The sequence below is a fragment of the Scyliorhinus torazame genome, chromosome 6 (genome assembly GCF_047496885.1).
Source record: "Scyliorhinus torazame isolate Kashiwa2021f chromosome 6, sScyTor2.1, whole genome shotgun sequence".
Taxonomy (NCBI): Eukaryota; Metazoa; Chordata; class Chondrichthyes; order Carcharhiniformes; family Scyliorhinidae; genus Scyliorhinus; species Scyliorhinus torazame.
The window spans coordinates 14,101,566-14,113,694 of NC_092712.1; the positions used below are offsets into that span (position 1 = coordinate 14,101,566).

Here is a 12,129-nt window from a genome sequence, read left to right on the forward strand (position 1 = left end):
TCCTCGGTTGGGCATATTTTCTTTAAGGGATTTTTTTCTTCTTCTCTTCATCTGGGAGAGCAGCGCGCGGTTCTAAATCCTGGACTGGTTCAGTACTCCACACGGCGTCCCCTTATTGTACCGGGGGAGCGATTCGGCCCCCCCCCCCTCCCAGGGTCCCAATGACGATCTTTCTTCCCTGTGGTGATAGGGTCTCCTTGGCGAGGGATGGCGTAATCATCCTTTTTTTGGCTTTGTATAAGTGCACTGTCTTGCATGTGATTGGAGTTGGGGGAGACGTATATTGGTATGCGTCCTGTCATGTGAGAGTACCTTCCAGAAATGGATGTTTATCAAATAGCTGTCGTGGATGTCCTTTAAGAACTGGGTGTTTATCAAATAGCTGTAGTGGATGTCCTTTAAGAACTGGGTGTTTATCAAATAGCTGTAGTGGATGTACCTTTAAGAAATGGATGTTTATCAAATATCTGTAGTGGATGTACCTTTAAGAAATGGATGTTTATCAAACAGCTGCAGTGATGTCAGTGTGTGGGTGGAGCTGAGCTGTGACTGCTTTTACTTTCACTTTGAGCAAAAAAATCTGGTGTGTGTCTGTGTGTTTTAGTTTCGGAGTTGAAGAAGCCGCAATCCCAGCAGAAGGTGCATTGATCTCTCGCTGCATCTAAAGACTGTCTCCAGATCATTTGAGGATTTCAAAGTGATACCCGTTCCTGTAGAGAATGTAAACCTGCTGTCTTTCTGTAAAAAGTGTCTTTTGGTCTCATGGATGTTGTTAGGAAAGTTATGAAGGGTTACTGAGAGAATATTGTATCTGCGGGGATTATTGGTGTTGGTATTTGTTTCAGATGTTTCCTGTGGGTTTATAAAGTGTTAACTGGTTTCAGAAATAAACATTGTTTTAATTTAAAAGTACTTTATATCTCTGTTGCATCACACCTGCAGAGTGGGCCGTGTGCTCCCCATACCACAATCTAGTAAAGGTGGTGGGTCAGGGGAACTCCATGATACACTTTGGGGTTCTCTAAACCCTGAACAGTCCGAAAATGTATCCTGGTCTCTCGTGGTGATTGTGAGGAATCGCAGCGTGGGAAGGCGGGCACCGTTTTACGATGCTTGCTTGGCATTGTCCTGTTGCTCCCTTCTCCTCTGGTTGGGCTTATAATGATTGGATCAAGCTGGCTATACTGCTGTTCTCCCCTTTATGCATCTATGTTGAGCCTTTTCCTTTTCTGGCAGCGTTGGACCACTCCTGTGGTTTTGTTGGGTTATTTGTTCAAATGTAAAATCTCAATGAATATAACTTTTTAAAAACCTCGACCCCACTCTACCCGATTAACTGTGATGGGTGGATAAAAATCACCCTTCTTCAGAACTCCTGCCCAAAGTATCTGGGCAGTTTTCCAAGGGAGAGGGAAGTAAAGGTGCTCAACTGAGGAAACGGAGGCCATACCCCCCTCGAGCTCAATCTAACCTCGGTCTTACCTGCTTTGGTTCAAACCCCCGGCTCAACACAAGGCTGTCCGTCTCTGCACTGAACTGGGACACCGACCTCCAACTCCCACAGCTTTCTGACGGAGAGAGTTCTAGATTCCCACTCCGACCTGTCCGAAGGAGAAGTGCTTCCTGACAGGACTCTGAACGGCCTGGCTCCCATTTCAACATAATGCCCCCTTCACACCCCCCCCCCCCCCGGAGACAGCTCACCTGACCCTTCACTCCCCCCCGCCCCCCCCGGAGACAGCTCACCTGACCCTTCACTCCCCCCCCCCCCGGAGACAGCTCACCTGACCCTTCACTCCCCCCCCCCCCCGGAGACGGCTCACCTGACCCTTCACTCCCCCCCCCCGGAGACAGCTCACCTGACCCTTCACTCTCCCCCCCCCCCAGAGACAGCTCACCTGACCCTTCACTCCCCCCCCCCCGGAGACGGCTCACCTGACCCTTCACTCCCCCCCCCCCGGAGACAGCTCACCTGACCCTTCACTCCCCCCCCCCCGGAGACGGCTCACCTGACCCTTCACTCCCCCCCCCCGGAGACAGCTCACCTGACCCTTCACTCCCCCCCCCCGGAGACAGCTCACCTGACCCTTCACTTCCCCCCCCCGGAGACGGCTCACCTGACCCTTCACTCCCCCCCCCCCCCAGAAACAGCTCACCTGACCCTTCACTCCCCCCCCCCCCCGGAGACAGCTCACCTGACCCTTCACTCCCCCGCCCCCCGGAGACATCTCACCTGACCCTTCACTCCCCCCCCCCGCCCCCCGGAGACAGCTCACCTGACCCTTCACTCCCCCCCCCCGGAGACAGCTCACCTGACCCTTCACTCCCCCCCCCCGGAGACGGCTCACCTGACCCTTCACTCCCCCCCCCCCCCAGAAACAGCTCACCTGACCCTTCACTCCCCCCCCCCCCGGAGACAGCTCACCTGACCCTTCACTCCCCCCCCCGGAGACGGCTCACCTGACCCTTCACTCCCCCCCCCCCCGGAGACAGCTCACCTGACCCTTCACTCCCCGCCCCCTGGAGACAGCTCACCTGACCCTTCACTCCCCCCCCCCCCCCCCAGAGACAGCTCACCTGACCCTTCACTCCCCCCCCCCCCCCCCCCCGGAGACAGCTTACCTGACCCTTCACTCCCCCCCCACCCCCGGAGACATCTCACCTGACCCTTCACTCCTCCCTCCCCCCCCCCCCCCGGAGACAGCTCACCTGACCCTTCACTCCCCCCCCCGCCCCCGGAGATAGCTCACCTGACCCTTCACTCCCCCCCCCGCCGGAGACAGCTCACCTGACCCTTCACTCCCCCCCCCCCCCCCGGAGACAGCTCACCTGACCCTTCACTCCCGCCCCCCCCGGAGACAGCTCACCTGACCCTTCACTCTCCCCCCCCCCCCAGAGACAGCTCACCTGACCCTTCACTCCCCCCCCCCCCCGCCCCCCGGAGCCAGCTCACCTGACCCTTCACTCCCCCCCCCCCGGAGACAGCTCACCTGACCCTTCACTCCCACCCCCCCCGGAGACAGCTCACCTGACCCTTCACTCCCCCCCCCCCACCCCGGAGACAGCTCACCTGACCCTTCACTCCCCCCGCCCTCGGAGACAGCTCACCTGACCCTTCACTCCCCCCCCCCCCGCCCCCGGAGACAGCTCACCTGACCCTTCACTCCCCCGCCCCCGGAGACAGCTCACCTGACCCTTCACCCCCCCCCCCCCCCCGGAGACAGCTCACCTGACCCTTCACTCCCCCCACACCCCGGAGACAGCTTACCTGACCCTTCACTCCCCCCCACCCCGGAGACAGCTCACCTGACCCTTCACTCCCGCCCCCCCCCCCGGAGACAGCTCACCTGACCCTTCACTCCCCCCCCCCCCCCGGAGACAGCTCACCTGACCCTTCACTCCCCCCCCCCGCGGAGACAGCTCACCTGACCCTTCACTCCCCCCACACCCCGGAGACAGCTTACCTGACCCTTCACTCCCCCCCACCCCGGAGACAGCTCACCTGACCCTTCACTCCCGCCCCCCCCCCGGAGACAGCTCACCTGACCCTTCACTCCCCTCCCCCCCCCGGAGACAGCTCACCTGACGATAGGAGGTGATGGTTGTCCGGATCTGCCACCAGTGTCAGCACTTTCCCCGTCTCGTGTGCTTGCACCTGGTATTGGGTGATCCCTGAACTCCAGTCTAAGACGGACAGGAAGCCGTTCAGGTGGCCAGCTATTGGCAGGAATCTTCAAAACATGAGGGCCAGACAAAGGCACTGTCAGCAGAGTGTCCAGAACTCACATTCATACAGATACAGGCGACACAAAGTCCGTCGCTCACCTGATGTCTGTGGCTTGCAACCCAGTACACCACACCATACCTCCCCACAACCCACCCCCCCCCTCCCCCACCAACCCCCCACCCGGCCGCAACCGTCACACCCAATCAGACCAACAGCAGAGTCCGAGTAACACGATCTCCCCCACCCTGGGCCCACCCATTCCTCACAATTGTGTAAGGAAGGCCTGATGGCCCCCAACACACTGGTATCTCACCGAGGTGGAGATCCAGGACCAAGACTGAAGGTATTGTCGAGGACATTGAGTGATACGGATCAAAAGGCAGGCAGCTGACCCTCAAACACAGCAGCACTCCCTCAGTACTGACCCTCTGACAGTGCGACACTCCCTCAGTACTGACCCTCTGACAGTGCGGCACTCCCTCAGTACTGACCCTCTGACAGTGCAGCACTCCCTCTGTACTGACCCTCTGACAGTGCAGCACTCCCTCAGTACTGACCCTCTGACAGTGCAGCACTCCCTCAGTACTGACCCTCTGACAGTGCAGCACTCCCTCAGTACTGACCCTCTGACAGTGCAGTACTCCCTCAGCACCGACCCTCTGACAGTGCAGCACTCCCTCAGTACTGACCCTCCGACAGTACAGCACTCCCTCAGTACTGACTCTCTGACAGTGCAGCGCTCCCTCAGTACTGACCCTCTGACAGTGCAGCACTCCCTCAGTACTGACCCTCTGACAGTGCAGCACTCCCTCAGTACTGACCCTCTCTGACAGTGCAGCACTCCCTCAGTACTGACCCTCTGACAGTGCAGCACTCCCTCAGTACTGACCCTCTGACAGTGCAGCACTCCCTCAGTACTGACCCTCTGACAGCGCGGCACTCGCTCAGTCCTGACCCTCTGACAGTGCGGCACTCCCTCAGGACTAACCCTCTGACAGTGCAGCGCTCCCTCAGTACTAACCCTCTGACAGTGCGGCACTCCCTCAGTACTGACCCTCTGACAGTGCGGCACTCCCTCAGTACTGTCCCTCTGACAGTGCTGCCCTCCCTCAGTACTGACCCACTGACAATGCAGCACTCCCTCAGTACTGACCCTCCGACAATGCAGCTCTCCCTCAGTGCTGACCCTCAAACACAGCAGCAGTCCTTTGGTACTGACCCTCCGACAGTGCAGCAGTCCCTCAGTACTGACCCTCCAACAGTGCAGTACTCCCTCAGTACTGACCCTCATACAGTGCGGCACTCCCTCAGCACTGAACCTCTAACATTGCAGCACTCCCTCAGTACTGACCCTCTGACAGTGCAGCACTCCCTCAGTACTGACCCTCTGACAGTGCAGTACTCCCTCAGTTCTGACACTCATACAGTGCGGCACTCCCTCAGTACTGACCCTCTGACAGTGCAGCACTCCCTCAGCACTGACCCTCTGACAGTGCAGCACTCCCTCAGTGCTGACCCTCTGACAGTGCAGCACTCCCACAGTACTGACCCTCTGACAATGCGGCACTGCCTCAGTACTGACCCTCTGACAGTGCAGCACTCCCTCAGTACTGACCCTCAGACAGTGCAGGACTCCCTCTGTACCGACCCTCTGACAGTGCAGCACTCCCCCAGTACTGACCCTCTGACAGTGCGGCACTCCCTCAGTACTGACCCTCTGACTGTGAAGCACTCCCTCAGTACTGACCCTCTGACAGTGCAGCACTCCCTCAGTACTGACCCTCTGACTGTGCAGCACTCCCTCTGTACTGACCCTCTGACAGTGCAGCACTCCCTCAGTACTGACCCTCTGACAGTGCAGCTCTCCCTCAGTACTGACCCTCTGACAGTGCAGCACTCCCTCAGTACTGCCCCTCTGACAGTGCAGCACTCCCTCAGTACTGACCCTCTGACAGTGCAGCACTCACTCAGTACTGACCCTCTGACAGTGCAGCACTCCCTCAGTCCTGACCCTCTGACAGTGCGGCACTCCCTCAGGACTAACCCTCTGACAGTGCAGCGCTCCCTCAGTACTGACCCTCTGACAGTGCGGCACTCCCTCAGTACTGACCCTCTGACAGTGCGGCACTCCCTCAGTACTGTCCCTCTGACAGTGCTGCCCTCCCTCAGTACTGACCCACTGACAACGCAGCACTCCCTCAGTACTGACCCTCCGACAATGCAGCTCTCCCTCAGTGCTGACCCTCAAACACAGCAGCAGTCCTTTGGTACTGACCCTCCGACAGTGCAGCAGTCCCTCAGTACTGACCCTCCAACAGTGCAGTACTCCCTCAGTACTGACCCTCATACAGTGCAGCACTCCCTCAGCACTGAACCTCTAACATTGCAGCACTCCCTCAGTACTGACCCTCTGACAGTGCAGCACTCCCTCAGTACTGACCCTCTGACAGTGCAGCACTCCCTCAGTGCTGACCCTCTGACAGTGCGGCACTCCCTCGGTACTGACCCTCTGACAGTGCAGGACTGCCTCAGTACTGACCCACTGACAGTGCGGGGCTCCCTCAGTACTGACCCTCTGACAGTGCGGCACTCCCTCAGTACTGACCCTCTGACAGTGCTGCACTCCCTCAGTACTGACCCTCTGACAGTGCGGGGCTCCCTCAGTACTGACCCTCTGACAGTGCGGCACTCCCTCAGTACTGACCCTCTGACAGTGCGGCACTCCCTCAGTACTGACCCTCTGACAGTGCAGCACTACCTCAGTACTGACCCTCTGACAGTGCGGCACTCCCTCAGGACTAACCCTCTGACAGTGCAGCGCTCCCTCAGTACTGACCCTCTGACAGTGCGGCACTCCCTCAGTACTGACCCTCTGACAGTGCAGCACTCCATCAGTACTGACCCTCTGACAGTGCAGCACTCCCTCAGTACTGACCCACTGACAGTGCGGGGCTCCCTCAGTACTGACCCTCTGACAGTGCGGCATTCCCTCAGTACTGACCCTCTGACAGTGCGGCACTCCCTCAGTACTGACCCTCTGACAGTGCTGCACTCCCTCAGTACTGACCCTCTGACAGTGCAGCACTCCCTCAGTACTGACCCTCTGACAGTGCAGCACTCCCTCAGTACTGACCCTCTGACAGCGCGGCACTCCCTCAGTCCTGACCGTCTGACAGTGCGGCACTCCCTCAGGACTAACCCTCTGACAGTGCAGCGCTCCCTCAGTACTGACCCTCTGACAGTGCGGCACTCCCTCAGTACTGACCCTCTGACAGTGCGGCACTCCCTCAGTACTGTCCCTCTGACAGTGCTGCCCTCCCTCAGTACTGACCCACTGACAATGCAGCACTCCCTCAGTACTGACCCTCCGACAATGCAGCTCTCCCTTAGTACTGATCCTCTGACAGTGCAGCACTCCCTCAGTATTGACCCTCTGACAGTGCGGCACTCCCTCAGTACTGTCCCTCTGACAGTGCAGCACTCCCTCAGTACTGACCCTCTGACAGTGCGCCACTCCCTCAGTACTGACACTCTGACAGTGCGACACTCCCTCAGTTCTGACCCACTGACAATGCAGCACTCCCTCAGTACTGACCCTCCGACAATGCAGCTCTCCCTCAGTACTGACGCTCAAACACAGCAGCACTCCTTTGGTACTGACCCTCCGACAGTGCGGCACTCCCTCAGTACTGACCCTCTGACAGCGCAGAACTCCCTCAGTACTGACCCTCTGACAGTGCAGCGCTCCCTCAGTACTGACCCTCTAACAGTGCGGCACTCCCTCAGTACTAACCCTCTAACAGTGCAGCACTCCCTCAGTACTGTCCCTCTGACAGTACAGCACTCCCTCAGCACTGGCCCTCTTACAGTGCAGCAGTCCCTCAGTACTGATCCTCTGACAGTGCAGCACTCCCTCAGTATTGACCCTTTGACAGTGCGGCACTCCCTCAGTACTGTCCCTCTGACAGTGCGGCACTCCCTCAGTACTGACCCTCTGACAGTGCGCCACTCCCTCAGTACTGACCCTCTGACAGTGCGACACTCCCTCAGTTCTGACCCACTGACAATGCAGCACTCCCTCAGTACTGACCCTCCGACAATGCAGCTCTCCCTCAGTACTGACCCTCAAACACAGCAGCACTCCTTTGGTACTGACCCTCCGACAGTGCAGCACTGCCTGAGTACTGACCCTCTGACAGTGCAGTACTCCCTCAGTTCTGACACTCATACAGTGCGGCACTCCCTCAGTACTGACCCTCTGACAGTGCAGCACTCCCTCAGCACTGACCCTCTGACAGTGCAGCACTCCCTCAGTGCTGACCCTCTGACAGTGCGGCACTCCCTCAGTACTGACCCTCTGACAGTGCGGCACTCCCTCAGTACTGTCCCTCTGACAGTGCTGCCCTCCCTCAGTACTGACCCACTGACAATGCAGCACTCCCTCAGTACTGACCCTCCGACAATGCAGCTCTCCCTCAGTGCTGACCCTCAAACACAGCAGCAGTCCTTTGGTACTGACCCTCCGACAGTGCAGCAGTCCCTCAGTACTGACCCTCCAACAGTGCAGTACTCCCTCAGTACTGACCCTCATACAGTGCGGCACTCCCTCAGCACTGAACCTCTAACATTGCAGCACTCCCTCAGTACTGACCCTCTGACAGTGCAGCACTCCCTCAGTACTGACCCTCTGACAGTGCAGTACTCCCTCAGTTCTGACACTCATACAGTGCGGCACTCCCTCAGTACTGACCCTCTGACAGTGCAGCACTCCCTCAGCACTGACCCTCTGACAGTGCAGCACTCCCTCAGTGCTGACCCTCTGACAGTGCAGCACTCCCACAGTACTGACCCTCTGACAATGCGGCACTGCCTCAGTACTGACCCTCTGACAGTGCAGCACTCCCTCAGTACTGACCCTCAGACAGTGCAGGACTCCCTCTGTACCGACCCTCTGACAGTGCAGCACTCCCCCAGTACTGACCCTCTGACAGTGCGGCACTCCCTCAGTACTGACCCTCTGACTGTGCAGCACTCCCTCAGTACTGACCCTCTGACAGTGCAGCTCTCCCTCAGTACTGACCCTCTGACAGTGCAGCACTCCCTCAGTACTGCCCCTCTGACAGTGCAGCACTTCCTCAGTACTGACCCTCTGACAGTGCAGCACTCCCTCAGTACTGACCATCTGACAGTGCAGCACTCCCTCAGTACTGACCCTCTGACAGAGCGCCATTCCCTCAGTCCTGACCCTCTGACAGTGCGGCACTCCCTCAGGACTAACCCTCTGACAGTGCAGCGCTCCCTCAGTACTGACTCTCTGACAGTGCGGCACTCCCTCAGTACTGATCCTCTGACAGTGCAGCACTCCCTCAGTATTGACCCTCTGACAGTGCGGCACTCCCTCAGTACTGTCCCTCTGACAGTGCAGCACTCCCTCAGTACTGACCCTCTGACAGTGCGCCACTCCCTCAGTACTGACACTCTGACAGTGCGACACTCCCTCAGTTCTGACCCACTGACAATGCAGCACTCCCTCAGTACTGACCCTCCGACAATGCAGCTCTCCCTCAGTACTGACGCTCAAACACAGCAGCACTCCTTTGGTACTGACCCTCCGACAGTGCGGCACTCCCTCAGTACTGACCCTCTGACAGCGCAGAACTCCCTCAGTACTGACCCTCTGACAGTGCAGCGCTCCCTCAGTACTGACCCTCTAACAGTGCGGCACTCCCTCAGTACTAACCCTCTAACAGTGCAGCACTCCCTCAGTACTGTCCCTCTGACAGTACAGCACTCCCTCAGCACTGGCCCTCTTACAGTGCAGCAGTCCCTCAGTACTGATCCTCTGACAGTGCAGCACTCCCTCAGTATTGACCCTTTGACAGTGCGGCACTCCCTCAGTACTGTCCCTCTGACAGTGCGGCACTCCCTCAGTACTGACCCTCTGACAGTGCGCCACTCCCTCAGTACTGACCCTCTGACAGTGCGACACTCCCTCAGTTCTGACCCACTGACAATGCAGCACTCCCTCAGTACTGACCCTCCGACAATGCAGCTCTCCCTCAGTACTGACCCGCAAACACAGCAGCACTCCTTTGGTACTGACCCTCCGACAGTGCAGCACTGCCTGAGTACTGACCCTCTGACAGTGCAGTACTCCCTCAGTTCTGACACTCATACAGTGCGGCACTCCCTCAGTACTGACCCTCTGACAGTGCAGCACTCCCTCAGCACTGACCCTCTGACAGTGCAGCACTCCCTCAGTGCTGACCCTCTGACAGTGCGGCACTCCCTCAGTACTGACCCTCTGACAGTGCGGCACTCCCTCAGTACTGTCCCTCTGACAGTGCTGCCCTCCCTCAGTACTGACCCACTGACAATGCAGCACTCCCTCAGTACTGACCCTCCGACAATGCAGCTCTCCCTCAGTGCTGACCCTCAAACACAGCAGCAGTCCTTTGGTACTGACCCTCCGACAGTGCAGCAGTCCCTCAGTACTGACCCTCCAACAGTGCAGTACTCCCTCAGTACTGACCCTCATACAGTGCGGCACTCCCTCAGCACTGAACCTCTAACATTGCAGCACTCCCTCAGTACTGACCCTCTGACAGTGCAGCACTCCCTCAGTACTGACCCTCTGACAGTGCAGTACTCCCTCAGTTCTGACACTCATACAGTGCGGCACTCCCTCAGTACTGACCCTCTGACAGTGCAGCACTCCCTCAGCACTGACCCTCTGACAGTGCAGCACTCCCTCAGTGCTGACCCTCTGACAGTGCAGCACTCCCACAGTACTGACCCTCTGACAATGCGGCACTGCCTCAGTACTGACCCTCTGACAGTGCAGCACTCCCTCAGTACTGACCCTCAGACAGTGCAGGACTCCCTCTGTACCGACCCTCTGACAGTGCAGCACTCCCCCAGTACTGACCCTCTGACAGTGCGGCACTCCCTCAGTACTGACCCTCTGACTGTGCAGCACTCCCTCAGTACTGACCCTCTGACAGTGCAGCTCTCCCTCAGTACTGACACTCTGACAGTGCAGCACTCCCTCAGTACTGCCCCTCTGACAGTGCAGCACTTCCTCAGTACTGACCCTCTGACAGTGCAGCACTCCCTCAGTACTGACCATCTGACAGTGCAGCACTCCCTCAGTACTGACCCTCTGACAGCGCGCCATTCCCTCAGTCCTGACCCTCTGACAGTGCGGCACTCCCTCAGGACTAACCCTCTGACAGTGCAGCGCTCCCTCAGTACTGACTCTCTGACAGTGCGGCACTCCCTCAGTACTGACCCTCTGACAGTGCGGCACTCCCTCAGTACTGTCCCTCTGACAGTGCTGCCCTCCCTCAGTACTGACCCACTGACAACGCAGTACTCCCTCAGTACTGACCCTCCGACAATGCAGCTCTCCCTCAGTGCTGACCCTCAAACACAGCAGCAGTCCTTTGGTACTGACCCTCCGACAGTGCAGCAGTCCCTCAGTACTGACCCTCCAACAGTGCAGTACTCCCTCAGTACTGACCCTCATACAGTGCGGCACTCCCTCAGCACTGAACCTCTAACATTGCAGCACTCCCTCAGTACTGACCCTCTGACAGTGCAGCACTCCCTCAGTACTGACCCTCTGACAGTGCAGCACTCCCTCAGTGCTGACCCTCTGACAGTGCGGCACTCCCTCGGTACTGACCCTCTGACAGTGCAGGACTGCCTCAGTACTGACCCACTGACAGTGCGGGGCTCCCTCAGTACTGACCCTCTGACAGTGCGGCACTCCCTCAATACTGACCCTCTGACAGTGCTGCACTCCCTCAGTACTGACCCTCTGACAGTGCGGCACTCCCTCAGTACTGACCCTCTGACAGTGCAGCACTCCCTCAGTACTCACCCTCTGACAGTACAGCACTCCCTCAGTACTGACCCTCATACAGTGCGGCACTCCCTCAGTACTGACCCTCTGACAGTGCAGCACTCCCTCAGTACTGACCCTCTGACAGTGCGGCACTCCCTCAGGACTAACCCTCTGACAGTGCAGCGCTCCCTCAGTACTGACCCTCTGACAGTGCGGCACTCCCTCAGTACTGACCCTCTGACAGTGCGGCACTCCCTCAGTACTGTCCCTCTGACAGTGCTGCCCTCCCTCAGTACTGACCCACTGACAACGCAGCACTCCCTCAGTACTGACCCTCCGACAATGCAGCTCTCCCTCAGTGCTGACCCTCAAACACAGCAGCAGTCCTTTGGTACTGACCCTCCGACAGTGCAGCAGTCCCTCAGTACTGACCCTCCAACAGTGCAGTACTCCCTCAGTACTGACCCTCATACAGTGCGGCACTCCCTCAGCACTGAACCTCTAACATTGCAGCACTCCCTCAGTACTGACCCTCCGACAGTGCAGCACTCCC

General features: G+C 58.3%; 1 protein-coding gene across 1 annotated transcript in view; it reads right to left on the minus strand.

The window, feature by feature from the left end:
- The window catches only part of wdr97 (WD repeat domain 97), a 229,449-nt gene that overhangs the window by 154,511 nt on the left and 62,809 nt on the right, over positions 1-12,129 (minus strand). Inside the window, exon 7 of the mRNA XM_072507945.1 lies at positions 3,583-3,731. Coding sequence (XP_072364046.1) covers positions 3,583-3,731 — 149 coding nt within the window. The remainder of the gene's footprint in view (positions 1-3,582; positions 3,732-12,129) is intronic.